General features: G+C 35.7%; 1 protein-coding gene across 9 annotated transcripts in view; it reads right to left on the bottom strand.

Annotated features, from left to right (window-relative positions):
- DENND1B (DENN domain containing 1B) overlaps positions 1-24,617 on the bottom strand; it is a 277,216-nt gene that overhangs the window by 116,402 nt on the left and 136,197 nt on the right. For all 9 annotated transcript variants that reach the window (XR_007720441.1, XM_050765246.1, XM_050765279.1 and 6 more), the window contains one exon: positions 2,696-2,796. Coding sequence is in view for 8 of the 9 variants with exons in the window: in XM_050765246.1 (XP_050621203.1) it covers positions 2,696-2,796 (101 nt within the window). In the remaining variant the exon portion in view is untranslated. The remainder of the gene's footprint in view (positions 1-2,695; positions 2,797-24,617) is intronic.

Raw genomic sequence — 24,617 nt, 5'->3', positions numbered from 1 at the left:
TGATTAGGGAAAAATGCAGATGGTGTCATTTCCTCCCAGGCACCTTCTTTAAGCTACCAGGGAGTGTACGCCACTTCTTTTCATGTGTTGCCATCCATGGTCCTTTGTATGCCTATCCTGTAATACTTATAATGTTGCAGTACTGTGCTATGTGTGTGCATGTGTGCACATCTAAGTATGTGTGCATTTCTTGCTATCTGTGAATCCTGCAAGGGCAGAAACTAAATTTTATTCATTACATTACATATTCACAGCTTGGCAAAATATTTAGATGGTCACTAAATGTTTAATGAACAAATGAATGGATGAATCAACGAAGTAACAAGGCTTTATTGGTGGACCAAGATGCGATATTCATCTATGGTCACAAGATGGCATTATGGCTCTCCACAGTCCAACCCACAGCAGAGCTACCAGCTGCAAAAACAGAAATACTTTATGGAGGTAGGATTACCTCAGGAATCAGAAAGTTCCAATCATGCCAAAGAGTTAGCAAATATATATCTTTTCCTATCAAATCTTCATGATACTATTTTTGAACTGGAATATTCATAAAAATTATTTAATCAAATACTGTGACACTGAAGGGATGATCTGTAATTTTTTCCCTTTTACATGTAGATCAGTATGATTTTAACCTCAAGGACGGAAATGGAAGAAAACCGTTTACCTTAGGAAACAGTTTAGTTTACCAAGTTTTCTGATGGCTATTCTTTAAAAAAATATATTATATTACACTACTCAGTTCCTATGATAGAAGCTGAGCCTATCATTGTGATCTTAAGGTTCAAGAAGTTTCAGGTAACTTCTTGTTTGAATATCACTGATTCACTCTTTGAACCAGGGAGTTTTTGGCATGGAAGCTGTTAGAACTCAACCCAAAGGCTATTTCAGACATTAGAAACTAGAAAGAAAATTCCAGGGACTGAAATATGAAACAAGTTTCCTTCACTGAATTTAATGACGGGTAGAAACTATCAGAAAAGCTCTGGAAAAAATTAGTACAGAACTGCCTGTGTCATAGAATAATTTCTAAATAACATTTTAGAAAATCTTAAATGTGTAATTCATTACAGATAATTGAACTTAATTAAAGGTGTGTTATCTCTTAAGAGGTTAGAACATTTTATAAAATGTTATAAAAATTAAGATGGCACTAACATCATATATAAAATGTAATTCTAAAGATACATTATATAAAATCATATATCAATATATTTCCAAATACTGCTGTAACATGTATTTTTAAATAAGTAAAGTTTAATTACTGAACAGTATATACAAAGATCTACTGCATATGTCAACATAAATAAATGAGAGACCCTCCCTTTAAGGAATGCTAAAATACTACAGGTATGTTGGTTAAAGAAAAACTCTAAAATGAATAACAAAGGGCTTATTTATAGATTTAGCTTTATTCTTAGACTTGTGTGTATAACGCTTAACAATATAAACTACATTCCTATAGTTTCCTGCCAAACAGTTTCTCCTTTCTAGTTCTCAAACAGCATAATAGTAATGGTAGGTCACTGGGCACCTACTTCACAGCATTATCAATTCTAATAATATTACCATGCTGTGGAAACACAACAATATATTAATATAATCAATATGTGGCCAAGTACATGTGTTGTCACTACAATCACTTGCTCTGAAGAGAGTTAGTCATAAAAAGTTAATAGAAACCCTCTATGTATGAACTTAAATCATTTTTAATCCTTAATACTTTCTGCCTTTTATGAAATAAGAAAGTTAAATGAATGCATTGATTCTAAAAGTGCTGTGTTTTAGTAACATTAGCTGTGAAATAAGAAAACACATTAAGGTCAAAATTGTTTCCTTCTATGTGTGTGCACAGTGGTTTAGAGAAAACATCCCATCACATTTCTTAAGAATTAGGCTACACCTGCAGAAGATGATTATGCAATAAAGATAACATTTCCCCCCCTAGTTTTGAAGAAGGCCCAGAAGCTGCTATTTAGAAGTCTAATCCTTATTTAGACTCATGATAAGTATGCAGATTCTTCCAGGCGAAGAGAACAAGGAGGTTCTAGAGGCCTGGTTATTGGGTGGGATCCCTTAGGAATTGTGTCTAATGCCAGGAAACTTTTCAGAATTACTCCCAGTACTTTTCAACATTGCTGTTCATGGTGGTTCAAGGCTGAGACTTTGACTTAAACAAAAAACAAGAATTCTTGTAGTAGAGACAACCCCTTTGTCAGTACTTGGTATTTGGTGGGCTAATATCAAAAAAAGAGGGGTAGAGTAGTGTGTTCTGAAGTAAAGGTAACGAGAGTATGCCCTGACAGAGACAATGTGGTTTCTGGCAGATTTGCCAGACAAATTCCGACACCTGGGATATTGAGTTCTCTAACTGACACCATAACTTCTATACAGTTTTCCTAAACACAACTTAAGACTATTAACTTAAGTCATTTTTTCCTATTTTGCATTATCTAAATGACTGCAGAAGAAATTCACAAAATCTAAAGAACTTTATGTTTGCTAAGTATAAATTTGTGCTACCTTTGAACAGAATTATTTTGTCCTTCATAAAAGCCATCTTTACTATTTATTAAAATGTAAGTTTCTGTGATTTCTTTTAAATATACCACCAAGTTTATCTAATTCACAAATAAACAGATATCTAATCATGAAACCTAAATTTAAAGGAGTCTGGCAAAAGCCAGCTTACCAGCAGTAGTCCAGCAGGTGTGGAGGAAGCACTGGGATGTATATGTGTTGCCAATACATTGGGTATAGGAGAGCAGCTGATCCATGGATACAGGCAGTTAACTAAAATTTGTAAAAGGATAACAAAAATAAGTAGCTGCTGACCTTCCAAACAAAAAGCAATGTTCAATGTATCAACAATGAACAGTAATCACAGAACAATTTACATAATGACATAAATCACATTGTCTTTACCAATTCTACATGTAAAAAGTCTTATGTCTCAGAGGCCCCTCTGAAACATATATAAAGAGCAAAAGTAGCTTCTTGGGAATCATGTAGTTATAATCATCTGAAAATACAGAGCTTGGGATTAAAAACTTAGAACATAAGTAAAACTGAAAAATTAGGTGTGCATCTTAGAAAAATTGCAGGAAATTACAATTTATACAGCATAGTTTGTGTATCACTCAGATTAATATAACATGATTAAATATGGAAAGGAAGAGAGGCTGAAAGCTCCTGAGGGATATCATTAGGGCAAATTGCCAAAGAATGAAACATGAGCCAGTCAGGAGAGTCTGGAAGCTGCAAAAATATCAGGGGACTTGAATGTTCGACAGTTGGAGCTTCAGTAATGTGTGAACTGCGGGTTATGGTATCAAGAGACTCTGTTCACTGACACATAGAATGTCACTATTGACCAGCGAACTGCCCAAGCTTGACAGCTGTACTACAGGAAGCCAAGTATATCATAATTTCATATTTAAACTGTTCATTCCAGATTAACATTTTGTTTCCTAGCTTTATATCACAACAGCTGTAATTACATTGTTGCTATTTTAAAGGTAATTGCCATTTTAATTGTTTTGTTTTGGTAAGCAGTTAATTAAACATTTTTTAGTGCTTAACAAAAGGATATCACCTTTTCTTCCATCTTCTGACCCTCATCAGAATTCTTTCAATATGACTTTCTTTCCATTTTAAATTATATTTCCATAAATGTAAAGTCATTTTTATGCATAAAGCAATAATTAAATCAGCATTCTTAATCATTTTAAAGTTTTGCTATAGTCTGTATTTCAAGGTTACCAATTAAATTATTTTATTCAACTTGAAGATCAGAATTTTTAAAAAATCTGAAAATGAACCAGACTTTCTGTAAACCATTTTCTCTATTATTATACAAAGATATTTAAAGAAACTACATAATAATCCACAATTAATTTTAAAAAATGAATGTATACAAAGCAATCCAAATCCTATTAATAGCCACATTTGTCTATGTTTAAGCGCAAAGTAGTTCCATTACATAAAAAGTCAATTAAAGTAATTTGATCTGAACCAAAACTAAAAATTTTTATTCAAAGTATATTCATCTTTGCCATATGTGTTATATTTTTTCCAGTCACGTTTTTAATCAGTTTTATATGGCAAATAATGTATTTTGATTTCACTTGGGATGTTATCATTAAAGGATTTTACTACCTTGTACTTACAAGCTTTAATAGGTTATCATAGTATTCCTTCAATAAATATTACTTTTTAAATTCCTTAATTAGAGCCTACAATATGCCACTAGGAGGCATTCAAATACTTCCATTTAACAATTACAGACCATGGATTTATTTATGTTACAAACTGCAGCTAGAGGGAAATGAAAATGGAGTTGATCTAACTCATTGTGTCAAATTCTCCAAGAGCTCTCAGGTACTCCTTAGTTGTAAATTAGGCCTCTTTAAAATTGTATTAACTCTTTCCACCCCCTTTTTAACCTGATGGGCTAAAAGAGCTTATGCAGCTTTGAAAGCAGCTAATTATTCAATTTCTCAATCCGCACACAGATGACTTTTTAAACAGTTCATTCAAAGCCTTAAAAACAACAAAAAAGCTTTTATTGTTACTGAGCAAATAAAAACTGTAGCAAGAGGAAAAACACATTCTTAAAGTGAGGAATTAAATATAATACCTCACTTTATTTCACTGGGCATTTTTATCACTGGGCAATTTATTTCACTGGGGATACCCAGAGTCCAAAGCACTCTACTAAATGCCACGTAAATACTTTCCCTGCCTCCTTACTGGTCATCCTTAAATGAAGTTTTATTAGTTATTCGCTAACAAAATTCAACATTATCTGATGAATTTGACTGATTTCTTAGAGGATGGTTTCTGTAATTATATGCAGAGTCACAAAATTTCTGCAATGGCCAGCATCTGGCAGAGGGTTATGCCTGCTAATCAAGATCTACCAGGAGAGAAGCAAGCTCTACAGGACTTGGCAACTTTCTGGATGTGGGGTATAGGTGACAAGGAGAGGACAAAATATATGACAACACCTCCCCAACCACAGTTCTGGAACTAAGCAACCAGAATGCATTATTAAAGGTAATATAGCAAAGTGTCAGGTTTAAGTAGAATTATAAGGCATCGGCTTTAGCAAATATTTATTCTGTTAACCATAAGACACCTAAATGGAGATTTCCAAAGAAGACGGAAGCATCCCAAAGATGATCCCCCATATTCACCTAGTAGCATGCAAGAGCTGTATAACTTAAAAAGAATGAGAAAATACTATTACGGCATAGTCTTTTAGAGACGATAGCAAAGTTGCAAGTAAATAGAATAAAACAAATTTACTAGAAAATTTAACACATTCATATATAAATTGAATAAAATCATAACATGTATATTACAGACACAAAATTAGGGCTCTGCCACCAACAAGCCATGTGACCTCTGGCACATCTACTAATATAACCATGTCTCAGTTTTCTAATCTTTAAAATAAGAACTCTATGCTAGATGATCTGTAAGTATTTTCTCTCATAGATCAAGCATTCTTTATTTTTAGATCAGATCAGTTCTATCTTTTTTATATTCTTACGTATTGAGATTTCTTCTATCCTGGTGGCTAACGGAATACTACGACTGGACTATAATTCAGATCCACTTTCAAGATATATCTAAAGGTTTAAGTGCTTTAAAGTGCTTTCATAAAGTCTCTAAGTGCTCTAAAGTCCATAAGGTAATTATGCAACTGAAAATATTATAACAATTTATTTGCTTAATTCAGCAAAAATTTTGAGTGCCTGCTATATGCAACTGAAATCCCTATGATGCAACAGGGACACAGCACTAAACAGAACAAAGTCCCCGTTTTATGGTGCTTACGTTTAGTGGAAAAAGCAAACAATAAACAAGTAAAATAAACATTGTCAGAGATGAGATCTATAAAGAAACCAAAGTAGGGAGTGATAGGGGTGGTGGGCTATTTTAGTAGGATTATAGAAAAACTCTAACGTGGTGACATATGTACTAAAACCTAACTGAAGGGAGAGCGCAAACTCGTGGATTTGGGAAGAAGAGCATTCCAGGTAAATTGAACAAGGCATTCAGAAGTCCCAGGTGGGAATATGCTTGGCATCTTCACAGAGCAATGGGGAGGTCAGTGAGATTAGACTGGAGAAAGTGGGAGAATGGCAGATGAGGTCAGATAGAGAAGCAGAATCAATGATCAATGACGGAGAGCCTTCTACGACATGGCAAAGACTCTAAATGTTATTCTGGATGACATTTTTACATACCTCTGAAGAGAGTGCTATCATAATAAACTATTTACCTAGAACATTTTGAGAATATACAAATTAAAGGAAAATAAACTACATATTTTAGAAGTTTGGTTTGCAATATAAAGTACTACAAAGAAATGAGAACAATTCAATAAGCCAAGTAAGAAGAATCTTATTAAAGTTATTTATGATATATTGAATCTTTAAGCTTAAAGAAAATGAAATATCATATAGTCTTTCTTTGGGCTAGAATTACCCAAGTTTCATATGTCTGATTAGCGACAGGGCCAGGACTCCACGTTGCTTTTCTAATATCGTCAGTTGCTTCTTTAATACCACAGTTGTTCCTCACGAAAGCAGAGAAAAGTGTAAAGGAAAGAATTTCTATGTTTCAGTTCAAACATATCTCTGGCATTATATCCTGAAACTGAATAATACACTGCTATAATTTTCAGAGAAAAATGAATTTACCAAATAAAGGTTTGTGGAAAAACATATTCTTATCTTTATGTAGCATATGAATATTTAAAATGCACATGTATTTTCATAAAGCATACCCAATATATTAAATTAATATAGTGCCAAAGAGCTGACTAATGCAAAATAGAAACATTGGGAACACTGATTTACTATGGACTTCAATTACAACCTAAGTATATATGCTAATCATGAGAAGGGACAAGAACTAATGCCCGTGAAACCAGACAGAGAAACCTGACAGTAAAGGTCAGCAATAGTGTACTCAGTCATAGAACAAAGGCATTTGAAACTTCTGGTTCCCAGGTCACCAGGTCTAAACATAGATAGTGCCTGCCACTGAAAATAGCAGCAGCAAATGTTTATACAATTCTTACCGTGTGCCAAGAACTGTTATGAGTACTTGAACTACTCATATCTAATCCTCACAACAACCTCATGAAGTACTATTATCATTATTTCTACTTAACAGATAGACACTAAGACAAAGTTCAACCAACTGCCCATGATCATACAGCTTATAAACAGCCAAGTCAGGATACAAATGGAGGCAGGCTGGATCCAAAGTATAGTAACCGCTATTTCAAACTACCTTCAATACACGAAGATTTTAAATTCTCATCATTATAAGGCTTTGAATAACATCTACTGACTGAAAATACTGTGTTTTATACTAATTGTATAATAGACAATGGATCTTTGGACCGAACAGTCAAACAAGAACCACTGACCTTTGTATGAGAAATCTATGATAGACAGAGATCTGATTTACAAAACTTTCCTCAGGCAACACAGACTGTAACTACAGCAGGAAACTAATAGAACAGACTCTCCCAGAAAATGTTAAAAGGTTCTACAAGTTATCATTTCAATTTATGTCTGTGAGTACACCTAAGTTTGAAACTGAACCAAAGTTGTCCTGCTTTGTGATACAAAATCTGATTTGTTCTTCTTAAACTATATTTATAGAAATCAGCCTATTAATAAAACTAGAATTGTTTTAAGCAATTAAATAGGCATGTATTTTCAGGGAGGAGAAAAAGACATTTATCAGACTCCCATGGACACAGCAGAAAGATAATCCATCTGGTATAATTACCACTATGAAAAATAGTACAATTTTAACCAGCACGCCTTACAGGTAAAGGTATCATACAGACACATTGCTACTCACACTATTCTAGCCTCTGTATCACCTATCTAGATTGTGCCTCATTCTTTTGTAGAAATCCTACACTTCAAATAGAGTTATATGAGTTACTGCAGGGTTAAATGAGTTACTGAGGGGCAGATTTATATTCCCCAAGAAAGCATTTATTAATAAAATCTAAGAAACATATATTAGACACCTCACCTGATTTTTAACTGAATCAGTACTTAATTTAGAAATTTAAGCACTATAAATAATTATAAGTATCAAGAGTAAATTGCTGCAGATGGGAATGTAATGAATTCCTCATAAAATTTTAAAAAAATTAGTGGAAACCATAAAGAAAACATCTGCTTAAACACATTTAATTTATATTCACATTTTAAAGTTTAGACCAAAAAAGTCAGCAGCAAGGTATTTGAAAACCACAACATTAACTACAAAATAGTCTCACTTAAGCAAAACTCTAATATTCAAATTAAGTGAGACTTATAAGAAAATGTTTGGAGAGTAGATATTCTATATAATGCAAAAACAATTATTTTTATTATTATACTTTATGTTCTAGGGTACATGTGCACAACATGCAGGTTTGTTACATATGTAAACATTTGCCATGTTGGTGTGCTGCACCCATTAACTCATCATTTACATTAGGTATATCTCCCAACGCTATCCTTCCCCACTACCCACACCCCACAACAGGGCCTGGTGTGTGATGTTCCCCTTCCTGTGTCCAAGTGATCTCATTGTTCAATTCCCACCTATGAATGAGAACATGCAGTGTTTGGTTTTCTGTTCTTGCGATAGTTTGCTGAGAATGATGGTTTTCAGCTGTATCCTTGTCCCTACAAAGGACACGAACTCATCCTTTTTATGGCTGCATAGTATTCCAAAGTATATATGTGCCAAATTTCTTAATCCAGTCTGTCACTGATGGACATTTGGGTTGATTCCAAATCTTTGCTATTGTGAATAGTGCCACAATAAACATACATGTGCATGTGTCTTTATAGCAGCATGACTTACAATCCTTTGGATGTATACCCAGTAATGGGATGGCTGGGTCAAATGGTATTTCTAGTTCTAGATCCTTGAGGAAGCGCCACACTGCTTTCCACAATGGTTGAAGTAGTTTACGGTCCCACCAACAATTTCAAAGTGTTCCTATTTCTCCACATCCTCTCCAGCACCTGTTGTTTCCTGACTTTTCAGTGATTGCCATTCTAACTGGTGTGAGATGGTATCTCATTGTGGTTTTGATTTGCATTTCTCTGATGGCCAGTGATGATGAGCATTTTTTCATGTCTGTTGGTTGCATAAATGTCTTATTTTGAGAAGTGTCTGATCATATCCTTTGCCCACTTTTTGATGGGGTTGTTTTTTTCCTGTAAATTTGTTTGAGTTCTGTGTAGGTTCTAGATATTAGCCCTTTGTCAGATGAATAGATTGCAAAAATTTTCTCCCATTCTGTAGGTTGCCTGTTCACTCTCATGGTAGCTTCTTTTGCTGTGCAGAAGCTCTTTAGTTTAATTAGATTCCATTTATCTATTTTGGCTTTTGTTGCCATTGCGTTTGGTGTTTTAGACATGAAGACCTGCCCACGCCTATGTCCTGAATGGTATTGCCTAGGTTTTCTTCTAGGGTTTTTATGGTTTTAGGTCTAACATTTAAGTCTCTAATCCATCTTGAATCAATTTTTGTTTAAGGAGTAAGGAAGGGATCCAGTTTCAGCTTTCTACTTATGGCTAGCCAATTTTCCTAGCACCATTTATTAAATAGGGAATTCTTTCCCCATTTCTTGTTTTTGTCAGGATTGTCAAAGATCAGATGGTTGTAGATGTGTGGTATTATTTCTGAGGGCTCTGTTCTGTTCCATTGGTCTATATCTCTGTTTTGGTAGGGGGGGGGGGGGGGGGGGGGGGGGGGGGGGGGGGGGGGGGGGGGGGGGGGGGGCCAGTACCATGCTGTTTTGGTTACTGTAGCCTTACAGTATAGTTTGAAGTCAGGTAGCATGATGCCTCTAGATTTGTTCTATTGACTCAGGATTGTCTTGGCAATGTGGGCTCTTTTTTGGTTCCATATGAACTTTAAAGTAGTTTTTTTCCAATTCTGTGAAGAAAGTCATTGGTAGCTTAATGGGGATGGCATTGAATCTATAAATTACCTTGGGCAGTATGACCATTTTCATGATATTGATTATTCCTATCCATGAGTATGGAATGTTCTTCCATTTGTTTGTGTCCTCTTTCATTTCATTAAGCAGTGGTTGGTAGCTCTCCTTGAAGACGTCCTTCACATCCCTTGTAAGTTGGATTCCTAGGTATTTTATTCTCCCTGAAGCAATTGTGAATGGGAGTTCATTCATGATTTGGCTCTCTGTTTGTCTGTTACTGGTGTATAAGAATGTTTGTGATTTTTGCACACTGATTTTGTATCTTGAGACTTTGCTGAAGTTGCTTATCAGCTTAAGGAGATTTTGGGCTGACACAATGAGGTTTTCTAAATATACAATCATGTCATCTGCAAAAAGAGACAATTTGACTTCTTCTTTTCCTAATTGAATACCCTTTATTTCTTTCTCTTGCCTGACTGCCCTGGCCAGAACTTCCAACACTATGTTGAATAGGAGTGGTGAGAGAGGGCATCCCTGTCTTGTACCAGTTTTCAAAGGGAATGCTTCCAGTTTTTGCCCATTCAGAATGATATTGGCTGTGAGCTTGTCATAAATAGCTCTTATTATTTTGAGATATGTCCAATCAATACCTAATTTATTGAGAGTTTTTAGCATGAAGGGCTGTTGAATTTTGTCAAAGGCCTTTTCTGCATCTATTGAGATAATCATGTGGTTTTTGTCTTTGGTTCCGTTTATATGCTGGATTACATTTATTGATTTAAATATGTTGAACCAGCCTTGCATCCCAGTGATGAAGCCCACTTAATCATGGTGGATAAGCTTTTTCATGTGTTGCTGGATTCAGTTTGCTAGTATTTTACTGAGGATTTCTACATCGATGTTCATCAGGGATATTGGTCTAAAATTCTCTTTTTTTGTTGTGTCTCTGCCAGGCTTTGGTATCAGGATGATGTGGGCCTCATATAATGAGTTAGGGAGGATTCCCTCTTTTTCTATTGATTGGAATAGTTTCAGAAGGAATGGTACCAGCTCCTCCTTGTACCTCTGGTAGAATTCAGCTGTGAATCCATCTGGTCCTGGACTTTTTTGGTTGGTAGGCTATTAATTATTGCCTCAATTTCAGAGCCTGCTATTGGTGTCTTCAGGGATTCAACTTCTTCCTGGTTTAGTCTTGAGAGACTGTATGTGTCCAGGAATTTATCCATTTCTTCTAGGTTTTCTAGTTTATTTGTGTAGAGGTGTTTGTTCTCTGATGGTATTTTGTATTTCTGTGGGGTCGGTGGTGATATCCCCTTTATCATTTTTTATTGCCTCTATTTGATGCAAAAACAATATTTTGTACATTTTTTTAAAAAAGAATTTTTTTTTAAGAATAGTTTTAGGTTCCTAGCAAAACTGAGCACAAATTACAGGAATGTCCATATTCTCCCTGCCCTCACCCACGCATAGCTTCCTCCATTATCAACACACCCCACCACACTGGTACATTGTTACAGCCGATGAACCTATATTGACACAACATTGTCACCTGAGTCCCTAATCTACATAAGAGTTCACACTTGGTGTTGTACATTCTAGGATATAAACAAATTTACAGTGACATGTATCCACCATTATAGTATCATTAAAATGCTCTGTTAAATAATTAGGTATAAATCTAAAAAAATATGTATACTATATATATAAGGAAAACTAAATATTCTAATAAAAGAAATCAAAGAACTAAATAAATGGAGAGATATTCCATGTTCATGCATAGGAAGACTCAATACTGTCAAGACGTCAGTCCTTCCAACTTGGTCTATAGATTACAATCCCCATCAAAATCCCAGGAAGTTTTCTTGTGGAAAATAAGAAGCTGATTCTAAAGTTTCTATGGAGAAGCAAAAGACGCAGAATAGTCAACGCAATTCTAAAAGAACAAAGTTGGAGGACAGACACTATCTGAGTTCAAAACTTATTATAAAGCTACAATATTCAAAACAGTATAGCATTTATAAAAGAACATACAATTAGATCAATGGAGCATAATAGAGAGCCCACAAATAGACCCACATAAATATAATCAACTAATCTTTGACAAAGAAGCAAAGGCAATACAATGAATAAAAGACAGTCTTATCAATAAATGGTGCTGGAACAAGTGGACATCCACATGCCAAAAAAAATGAATCTAGATACAGACCTTACACTTTTCATGAAAATTTACTCAAAATGAATCACAGACCTAAATGTAAAATGCAAAACTATAAAACCCCTAGAGAATAATACAGGAGAAAATCTACATGACCTAGGGCTTGGCAATGACTTTTAGAGACAACACCAAAGTCATGAACCATGAAAAAATTAATTGATAAGTTGGATTTCATTAAATTTAAAATTTCTGTTCTGTGAAAAACACTGCCAAGAAAATTTAAAACGCAGCCAGGGACTAAGAGGAAATATTTGCAGAAGGCATATCTGATAAGAGGCTGCTATCCAAAATATACAAAACTTTTAAAATTCTATAATAAGGAAACAAACAACCCAATTAAGAAATGGGTCAAAGACTGTAACAGATGCCTCACCAACCTCAACAAAGATATACGAGTGACAAATAAGCATATGAAAAGATGTTCCCCATCACATGTCATCGGGGAAAGGCAAATTAAAACCATAAGGAGATACCACTACACACCTATTAGAATGGCCAAAATCCAGAACGCTGACAACAAATGCTGATGAAGATGTGGAAAAGAAACTCTCATTCATTTACGATGGTACTACAAAATGGTACAGCTACTCTGAAAGACATTTTGGTGGTTTCAAATAAACCTAAATTTTTTTATACTCTATTTTCTTCCTTCGTTCTCTTAGGGTGGTATCTTAGTCTCTTTGGGCTACTATATCAAAATACCTTAGAGTAGGTAACTTATTAATAATAGGAGTTTATTTCTCACCGTTCTAGAGGCTGGGAAATCCAGCATCAAGGTACCAGCAGATTCAGTGTCTGGTAAAGGCTTGCTCTTTTTCCATAGATGGCACCTTGTTACTGCATCTTCACATGGCAGGAGGGACTGAACAGCTCCCTTGAAGCTCTTTTATAAGGTCACTAATCGCATTCATGAGGGTTCATGATTTCATTACTTCCTAAAGACCTTAACTCTTAATACTATCACATTAGGGTTTAAATTCCAAAAATATAAATTTTGGAGGACACATTCAGACCACAGTAGACGGTAAATTCTGATACTTCACTGCTAAAAGTTTATTCTAAACTATTTCCATCATACCCAGGTCCTTTGGAAAGTTCTAATCATCTCACATTTAGTCATTGGTTTATTAGCTCTTCCTGGCCAAATAATTCTAAATTTTTCTTTCTTGCTTGCTTCCTTCAAGTATTCATTCTTTCTTTCTTTCATTTTATAGTTTGGGAAACTGAGGCAAAGGTAAGTCAATTGGCCAAGATTACTAAGCCAGTAAGTGGGGCACTAAACATGTGCCAGACATTATTATTAGTGGTAAGGATACAGTAATGAACAAAACATACAAAAATCTGTGCTCTCAAGGAACTTACATTCTAGTTACCCTCTATATACCACCATTACTGTTGTACTCACCTCTTCACAGCTCTTTGGATTTCTGTGCTATCACATTATACGTAAACGCCAATACCCTCAAATACATCTCCTCACCTACATGACATTTCCCTATCACTAAATTTACTGCTTTCTAATTCTCACTCTCAAAGTCAATTCAATAGCAGCTTTTCTTTTCCTAGAGAAGGCCCTTCTACTTTTCCATCAAAATTAAAGAGCGTAACACTACAACACTCCTCAAATCTGCCTATATTTTCTCTTCACAAATATCTAAAACTGTACATTCTGGAGGACAAAGGGTTAGGATATTCATATGGTATATATAAAAATTACATAATTTGGCAATCATTTTTTAAAAAATAAATTATACAATATAAGAATCATTGTATTTAACAACTAGAAAGGATCCTAGAGATCATTCTTGTTCAATTTCTTCATTTTTTAGACAAGAAATTTCAGGGTAAAAGAAATTAAATGAATTATAAGAAGGTAGCTGATGTACTGTAGAGTAGCTGGTCTAAAACACAAATCTCTAATTTTAGAAGATACTATTAATATAAACATATTACTGTCACATTTTCAAACAATATTTCAAATAAACAGTAAATAAATGCTGATTGAAGCTACTCTTTAACTATTAGTCATATTTGAAACCATAATTTAAAATATATCTCACCCAGAACAAAATAAAACTGATCGCAAACCACCAGCCACTGAAAAAGAGACAATCACAATGGCAAAGCAACAACAAAGTAAATCTAAATCTTTAGAGTTAATAAATATAATAATTTGCAATGAAATAAGAATAAACAATTACACATACACATATTTAATGTTAAAATTACTATATGTACACCTTTATCTTATGTTTAACATACGTATGTATACTTAGCATGCATATCATATATATGTGAATATATGCATGTATATGTGTGTATATGCATACACATACTTATAAAGTGAAAATTTGCTGTTAGTAAATGACATCAAGAACTGTTCCCTTATAAAGAAGACACTAAATAAATACTTGGTAAAGACTTGTCCTGTGTATGCCATTCTACTCTCTCCCTTTTCTTACCTACTCTTAAGCTGATACTACAGGCAAAAGACTTTTGCTTGGAAATGTTTCTAAAACCCAGCCTCACCTCCCTCTTAAGGTCACTGTCCTAGTTCAGGAGCTAATCATCTCTTGCTTTTATTACTGTAACAGTCTTTTAACTGATCTCCTGTCTGTTGGATTTCCCCTACTCCATTTCTTCTTTTATAAGGCCACCAGTGTTACCTTCTCTAAAACAAAACTTGTCATGTCATGTACCTCATTTGCTTCCCCACAATCTGTTGGATAAAAGCCAAACCTCTTAAATTAGCAAATATGATTCTTCACAATCTGGCCACTGTTTATATCCCCAACTAGATTTTGTAGTCTGCTTTCTCTCTCTACCACTCTCTCCATACACACACACACACACACACACACACACACACACACACACACAGTAATATATTAAACACATATTTCCTAGACATGATACAAATTCCTTTCAAGAATGAGGTGTCATATTGAAGTAAACTCTGTAGTCTACCACTCTACCCTCTAATATTTCCCAAGTTAGAATTTTTATCACATTGACTGTCCTTGACTCATTGACACTGCTATAGAATCACAAATTAGTAACTCTGAAATTCCCAGTACTTAGTACCTGACAAATAATAGCATTTATCAATGCACAAATGAATAAATACTTATATACCTCATCTTGGGAAAATCTACCCATGGCAAATATTTATTTTAAAATAAAGGCATTTCTTTGCTTCTCAGGTAGTTAACTATTTTTAACTCCTTCCTATTTAACAGAAGAATGCTTCTACTTGCATTTTAAGATGCCACTTGCCTAAATGGGGTACCATATAACACTGAATCAACAGGCTAAAGAAGAGGAAGTTAATCTACTGGCTTGAGTGACTGTTCTCAATAATCAAAGGGAAACTGGGGTGCTTCTATATAATACAGGCAAAGAGAAATGTGTCTTGAACCAGGGGATTCTCTATGGTGCCTCAGGACTTGCATGCCTAAAGTAAAAGAAATGAAAAACTACAACAACCAAAACACAACAAAAACTTTGAGGATTGAGACTCTTTGAGAATGGGACATTTTACCACATAAAGATCCTTTCCAGGTGAAATTCTAGCTGAGGGTGACAGAAATATGGAATGGGTAATAAGAGGAAGCCATAAACCAGATGAAGATCCTTTCCAGGTGAAGTTCTAGCTGAGGGTGAGAGAAATATGGAATGGGTAATAAGAGGAAGCCATACATACCAATTATGGCCTCTTGACCAGTTACATAAACAAGGGCTTCTCCTAGAGGAAAGGGTGAGAATGCCTACATTTGTAAAAATGATAGTTGTATGTTATTAGGTAGAAAAACAGATTTGTTTTATTGTACAGGAATTCAAATGTGTATAGAAGGGTACAAATAGAGGCTGAGTATCCAAAGGGGTGGGCTGTACCAATTATCAACTTACTGCCTCTCGGCTCAAAATCTGCCCCTCATTGCCCAATCTGTAAAAATGGATCTGGACTCTGGATATTTTTCCTTTTAGCAACTGGCATGATGTCAAACTTTGTCAGGAGAGGGTACTAAAGAGACAATGCAAAGAGAGAACTTGCTCCTGGTTCCAGTGAGACACTCTGCAGGCTCCTACAAAGCCTATGGCTCATCAAGGGCTGTCTCCTATTGTACGTGCAGCTTCCCTAGGGCCCATTTCCTGCAGCACAGGTGTCCACCAGGCTCCTATGCAGTGGGCAGTTTCTGCAGTGCCTGGCTCCTGCAGGTACTGGCAGCCAAAGGTTTCCCTCAGCACGCCTCTACCTTATAGCAGAGTACCTCTGACTCTTGCAGCACTTGGAGCCTTTCTAGTGCCTGGTTCCTGCAGCACAGGAGGCATCTCCTGCACCTGATTATTGGAGTGTATAATTTCCAACAACACCAAGTGGCCAGCAGCTTTCCTTTGTTAGTTTTTTAAAGGAGTGACTCCAGTAACACAATCCTAGTTAACAGCTTCACCTCAGGAGGCTTTATACTAGTCTGCAGCTAGTGAGGCATCTCTCTGAAAGCAGCTTCCCCAGTACCTCTCGTATGGCTTTCCAGCAATTTCTAAGGAATGGCATTTCTCTGAGGGCAGCTTTCCTGGGCACCCCAAAGGGCAGGATTCCAGAAAATTCTGCCAGTAAGGCACCATAGCAACTCCTCTGCCATCCAATGAGCCACAGCTGTGCCCTCTCCACTGGAGTCTGGATCTCGCACCCAGATGGGGCTTCTTCCCTGGGTGCTCCATTGCAGCCCTAAGACTAGTAGTTGCTTTATATTTGGTATTTCTATAGTCTTTATAATTCCCTTCACTTACTAGAAGCCCATCCCTTGTTACTCCAATCCCATGTTATAGTTTTTAAATTCTTTATATTAAACTTTCCTTGTTCACATTACTATGTAGTTTCTCTTTCCTGGTCATACGCAGACTGATACAAAGGCTATAAAGATTGATAAAAAACTAACAAAGGAATGCTGCTGGCCACTTGGTGCTGTTACTTTATGATCTTACCTACAGAACACTGCCTGACATGAGTTAAGCATTCCTTAAATGAAGAATGATTCAATGAATGAACAAATTAACATTTTTCATAGAAAGAAAGTAATAAACTTTCTATTTAGGAGTATATGAAGACCAAAGAATACCTAACTAAGTTCCCGTATAGGCTGAACAAAAGTCATAATTGCAATACAGATTCATGAAGCTGAAAAGGGTTTAAGACGTATTAATAAATTTTTCCCCACAGCATTACTATTTTTGCGTAGACTTTAAAAAAAAAATTACCTAGTAGAAAATAGCTAAACACAAATCATCTTTTAAAGACAAAACCTACATAGAAATTAGTACCTAGGCCGGGCACAGTAGCTCATGCCTGTGAACCCAGCAACTCTGGCAGGCCGAGGCAGGAGTATTGCTTGAGCCCCGGAGTTCGAGACCGGCCTCGGCCACTTGGTGAAACCCCATCTCTACAAAAAAATACAAAAATTAGCGAGGCATAGTGGCGCATGCCTGTAGTTCCAGCTACTTGGGAGGCTGAGGTGTGGGAAGATGACTGAGATCAGTGGGCACAGGCTGCAGTGAGCCGAGATCACACCACTACACTCCGACACCTTGGCGACAGAGTGGCAACTCTGAGAAAGACAGAAAGCGAAAGACAGACAGACAGACAGAAAGAAAGAAAGAAAGAAAGAGAGAAAGAAAGAGAGAGAGAAAGAGAGAGAGACAGAGAAAGAAAGAAAGAAAGAAAGAAAGAAAGAAAGAAAGAAAGAAAGAAAGAAAGAAAGAAAGAAAGAAAGAAAGAAAGAAAGAAAGAAAGAAAAGAAAAAGAAATTAGCACCTAGCTTGGAAACTTCAAGATTTACAAAGAGACTTTTATTATTTAAAGAGACAAACGTCAAAGAGATAAATCAAGGGATACATTTCTGCTTGACAAATACACAGCTTCTACTCTGGCATTTTCAGAGTAACACTTTATATTTTACACTATAATATAATTAATGCTTTTTTATTTTAAAAACTTTTCTGATACAATTTAAATAATTAAATTTATTCTTCAATATATACATGAACACACACACAACCCATGGTTTTATTTGTTTTATTTTTTGAGACAGGGTCTCATTCTGTTGCCAGGCTGGAATGCGGTAGCGCGATTATGTCTCACTACAGTATTGAACCCCTGGGGTCAAGCAATCCTTCCACCTCAGCCTCCCGAGTATCTGGGATTACAGGCGTGTGACACCACACCCAGCTAATTTTCTTAATTTTTTGTAGAGACAGGGTCTCACTACATTGCGCAGGCTATTCTCAAACTCCTGGTCTCAGGCAATCCTCTCATCTCAGCCTCCCAAAGTGCTGGGATTACAGTCATGAGCTACCATACCAGGCAGGTTTTTAATTTGTAAAGACATTGATATCTAATACAAGAGTTTGACATATTCACTAATAATTAAAATTTGAGAAGGGTATGTGGTAAATGCTATGGTAGTTCAGAGATGAAAGATGTTACACTGGTTACTCATAAAAACTAAGCCTTCTGTAAAGCAAATCAGATTTTGAAAAACATTCAGAAGCATGCATGTGGGAGATTTTAAACACATATGAGGATGAGCAAAAAGTGCAATTTCATCCATTCACTCAGAAAATTATTGTTAAAATCTTCTATGGATACATATCACCACTGTCCTAAGAGACAGATACATTGTAGTGACTGACTGAACCAGATTTAAAATATAAAAAAAAATAAAAAAAAACCTGCCCTGATAACTTTATTGTCTAAAGATCTGTGTGAACTATAAGTAATTGAAAACCTTAGAAAGAAAGGTTTAGGGTCACATCACAGATAGTTTTTTACCAGATTTAGCAGTTTATAGGCAATGAGGAACCAATAGATGTTTTTTATTCTGAAGGATTGAGTAATTACATATAGAATGAATCTAAAATATGAGAAAACGAGAGGTCCAAATAGAAGATAAGTGCTAGCCCTAAAAGTGGTATTTAAAATGGGAGAAAGGTATAAATATGACATATTGAGAGATAATCGACTAGACCTACAAAGACAAGGAAAAAAGTCACTTCACTGTAAGTAATTCAAATAATAAACTGAGGCTCCTTAAGGGAAGGGATACTATATTGGGGCAGTTCCTATACTGGGGCAAAAGGTAAGGATGCATTTGGTTTTACAAGATGGTCATTCTAAGAGGCAAAATTGCATAAAGGTTTTAAACATATACTTTGGAATCATACAGAACTGGTTAAACCAATTCCTAGTACTATGGCCTTGCTCAACTTAGTCTCTCTCAATTTCAAAATCCACATTTTCATCTGTCTACCATGGATAACAACTGTACCTACCACATAATACATAATAATTAAATGAGTTAGTTTAAATAAATTTCTCAGTGGGGTAAGCAGCTCAAAGTATGCCCTATTATATATTGGCTATAATAATTACTAACATCATCATTTTATGTAAGTGAATTCAGTATATATGATCTGAAAATAATACCTGTGGAAAGTAATAACCACTGAATTAAGACAGTGGGCAGTTGAAATGGAGAACAGGAATTGGAGGCGAAAAGATTAAGGAGGTAGAACCTATAGGATATAGGTGGGGAAAACAGACGAGAGGGAGGAGAGATTCACCAACTTCGCCCTTTATAGTAGGAGAAGGAGACTATGGGGAAAAGATGGCGAGTTCCATTTTGGAAATATTGAATGGGATGTCAACAATGAGTTAAACTGCGTTACAAGAAAGCTCACTGGAAGAGAAAAAAATTGCCTAACTGTAAAATGAAAAAAAAAGTATAGTATGTAAAAACATATAAATATAGAAGGTACATTTTAAAATAAACACGTTGCCCTCAATAGTTTTACTAAAGAAACAAAACCAACACATATATTTTTTCTTTTATTTAATGTTGATTACCACTATCAGCACAAAATTGTCATTGTTGCATGTGAAAAATACTAACATTAACACTATAAGCTGTAAGGACAAGAAAAAAGAAAAAAAAATACTTGGTAAACTGAAATCATCCAAGGTCATTTTTATGGATATCACACAGGAAAAAAGCTTACAGAACCTAGGAGAATGACAATTTAATACAACGCTTTGATAATTCCACAATTGTTAAATTAAAATATTATTCTTTGTGAATTAAAAGCCAATTATTTACTTTTAGAACTCAAATGGACAAAATCATAAGGCAGAAATATGTGTTTATTTTCATGAAAAACAGAGCCATTATCACTACAGGAGTTGGAAGATACAAACACCTCTACTTTTCCTGTAACAGAAGTCTCCTCCAAAGTACCTTCACACATCCCTTCCAATAAACTGTTTCCTGATGACCTCAACAGTACCATTTCCCCACTCCAGTCATATTCACTTAGCACTGACTAAAAATACAATGTTCAGAATAGCTGTGTACATGTGAAATAATAAACTGGTAAGTAGAATTATTCCCAGTTTCAGATGACATAACTGGTTGCTTATGGGTTTGGGGAAGAATTAAAAACCTAAAAATTGCTTCTGGAATCTTTCCCTGAGAAATCATGATAACAATTTTTAACTGCACCACTCTGCTGCAGCTTTAAAAACACGAGGGGTAAAAATACACTTTAATAACCTTAACTAGGAAGCAGGACTACATAATCTCTATTCTCTCACCAAATGTTCAATTCCTCATCTCCAGAAAGTCTCTGCACTTTAGGTTTCAGATTAAATGCTGACACAGGTGGCATCATTAAGAGACAAATCAAGAATATCTATAATCCAGATGAAGAGGTTAAAATCCTCTGGATTGCCTTTCAGTCTGACTAAACCTATAAAATCTACATTTAATAGCTGATTTTCCAGAGATCGAAAGATTTCTTTTTACACATGCCCTTTATGGAATTAATGAGAGAAGGAGAGAAAAACATATGCTTAAATGCCTGGGGGCAACTATAACAAAGGAAGAAATTACAGTTTATTAACATAATTCCAGCACTCATAACATATTGCTTGCTCTAAATATCCCCAAAATAACATGCACTACACAATCAAATCTCTGTAACTAATATGCTTATAGACTTTCTGAGGGTGATACTTACTAACTAAATAATGGTCAAAATAATAGCTAACATTTAGACATCTGCTTTTAAAAGAAGCATCCCTTCCACCTGCTTCTACAGGCCACAAAGATACACTCTAGTTAACATATTACTGACAGGATGATGAGAAAGCTCCTGTCAGATGCTGGCCAGGCGGGTGTTTGAGACAAAATGCACAGCCCCAGCTGACTAGTTAGAGAAAGTCTGGTGAGGTACAATTATAGAGGCATATGACAAGGCTTCATGCCTGACTGATTTGAGAACCAATGACATGGCTTTAAACAGCAATCCTCCCTACCTATGGTCACAAAACAGCAGTAAGTCAACTGATACACCCTTGTAATATCATGATTTATGCCTCTGCTTTGAATACACGAGACTCTAATACAATGTTCTGCTAGTCTACCAAGATTCACTTGGGGCTTAAACATCTATGGCCTACCTACAGCATGGATAAAATCAATGTTCTTGTTCAGGATTACCAGAAACCTTTCCATGTGTACTTGACAATGTATAAATCAACAGAATAACGTATGAATCAACAGAATAAAAACAAAACTGATTATGTCTCAATTCATTAAACTCAAACATGCAAAAATATAATAATAGGTACTAACACAATACCACACTTTAAAATATAGGGAGAAAACCTATTAGAATGTTGAAAACATAACAATATTCTTGATATCTGTGCTTACATATCTTAAAATTGTTTAATTTTAAATTTTTTATCTTTTAAAAGTTAAAAATCTTTTTTTTTTTTTTTTTGAGTCTCGCTCTGTCACCAAGGCTGAAGTGCAATGGCGCGATCTTGGCTCACTGCAACCGCCATCTCCCAGGTTCAAGCAATTCTCTTGCCTCAGCCTCCCAAGTAGCTGGGACTACAGGCGCATGGCACCACGCCTGGCTAATTTTTGTATTTTTAGTAGAGACAATGTTTCACCATGTTGGCCAGGCTGGTCTCGAACTCCTGACCTCAGGTGATCTGCCCGCCTTGGCCTCCCAAAGTGCTGGGATTACTGGCATCAGCCACTGTGCCCGGCAAGAAATTATCATTTTTAACCACAAACAGCACCTAAAGAAAAGGACCCTCAAGCTAGCTGATTCTCTAATGAGCGTGTCACCACTAAAACCTACAGCAAGCTGTAAGGTTTATAATTATCATTCTATTGTAACTATGAAAAATCACGATTGTCAAAAAGTGAATACCTGAGACAAACAAAATTTCTGAAACTACAATAGGATTATGAATGTTAGGCCACCTTTACATCTATTCTTCTAAAAATTAAGTTTGGCTGTATACTTAAAAAATTTAAAATGGATAAAACGTAATTCCTAACATTAAGTACATTATAGTCTCCATGATATATAAAAATATAAGAATATAAAAAGCTTAAAAACAAGCAAATTCATTGATAACTATTTCTTCTTTGGATGTTTCAGAGATATCATTAAATTCTTTTTAAAAAATAGTTTACTTTTAATTTGTTAAGAAACCAGTCCTTGACCTTAAATGCCAGTATGCACGGAATTTATAGCAGATATATTTTATATACTGTATATATAAAATAATTATTCTGCCGAGCACGGTGGCTCATGCCTGTAATCCCAGCACTTTGGGAGGCCGAGTTGGGCGGATCACAAGGTCAGGAGATTGAGACCACCCTAGTTAACACAGTGAAACCCCGTCTCTACTAAAAATACAAAAACTTAGCTGGGCATGGTGGTGGGCACCTGTAGTCCCAGCTACTCAGGAGGCTAAGGCAGGAGAATGGCGTGAATCTGGGAGGCGGAGCTTGCAGTGAGTGGAGATCGCACCACTGCACTCCAGCCTGGGTGACAGGTCGAGACTCTGTCTCAAAAAAAAAAAAAAAAAGAAAAGAAAAAAAAAGAATTATTCAAGATAGATTCAAGTAAAGCAGTTTCCTCCACAAAAGAAGACTAAGATCATGAAAGAGAACTTGAATGATGTTTCTTTTATCAGCCCAACAGTCCCAGAGAGTGAACCAAAACAGAGCTGGTAACTTAGAGGTGACATCACCATCAAGTTTTCATGAACCATCATAAACGATTGATAGTAAATTGACATCAAACATAGAAAACAGCACCCCCAAAATACTAAGCCTTTATGACAGCAATATTTTTTTAAGCCAAATGCTAAATTAAAAGATAATAACGTTAATTTTTACTCTAACTGCAGATGCAGACTATTAGAAAATTAAATGTAGAGGCCGGGTAAGGGGGCTCACGCCTGTAATCCCAGCACTTTGGGAGGCCAAGGCGGGTGGATTGCTTAAGGTCAGGAGCTCAAGAACAGCCTGACCAATAAAGTGAAACCCCGTCTCTAATAAAAATATAAAAATTAGCTGGGTGTGGTGGCAGGCACCTATAGTCCCAGTTATTTGGGAGGCTGAGGTAGAAGAATCACTTGAACCCGGAAGGCAGAGGTTAGAGTGAGCCAAGATTGTGTCACTGCACTCTAGCCTGGGCGACAAAGTGAGACTCTGTCTCAAAAAAAAAAAAAAAAAAAATTAAATGTAAGCTATTATAAAATTGTATCTCATAATCTCATATACCTCATAATTACTAAACATTTATTCTATGCAGATATCATTCTAAGCACTTCATATATATGTATTTCCTTAATCTTTACATCAACCCTATGAGATTAAGGCTACTATTGCTCCTACTCTACACTTAAAGAAACTGAGTCAAAGAGAGATTACTTGATATAAATTAAAACAAAACACCAATATTTTTCAAAAACATATACTCAGATTTATTTCCAATGCACAAATACAGTAGCTTATGCTTCACTCACATAGCTTATTCCCTCACTTTCTTTGGATCTCTACTCAAATGCTACCTCACTGAGTTGGGCACAGCGGCGTGTGCCTATAGTCCCAGCTACCAAGGCAGGAGGATCCCTTGAACCCAGGAGTTTGAGACCAGCCTGGGCAACATAGTAAGATCCTGTCTCAAACAAACAAACAAAATACTACCTCACTGGAGAGGCCTTCCTTACATAAAATGGAAACCTGTCCATCACTTTCTACCCTGTACACACACTCACTTTATCCATCATGTAACCCTAGCTAATAAATAATAGCTATTTGTTTGCTTACTTGTTTATAATCTGTTTCATGCCAGTCAAATAAGGTTAATGACTAGAAAGTGCCTGGCACATAGTATGTGCCTAATAAACATTTGTTACATGAATTAATCCTGATAAGAATTAGTTCCAAGGCCTATTATACAATCTTTTTAATCTTGAGGACAATATCCATTTAAAAATATCCTTTTTTAATCTTAAAACAATCATGTTTTAAAAATGAGAAGGAG

This window comes from Macaca thibetana, chromosome 1, assembly GCF_024542745.1.
Source record: "Macaca thibetana thibetana isolate TM-01 chromosome 1, ASM2454274v1, whole genome shotgun sequence".
NCBI classification, from domain to species: Eukaryota; Metazoa; Chordata; class Mammalia; order Primates; family Cercopithecidae; genus Macaca; species Macaca thibetana.
Note: the sequence above shows the minus strand (reverse complement) of the source record. Positions and strands in the feature narration are given on the sequence as shown.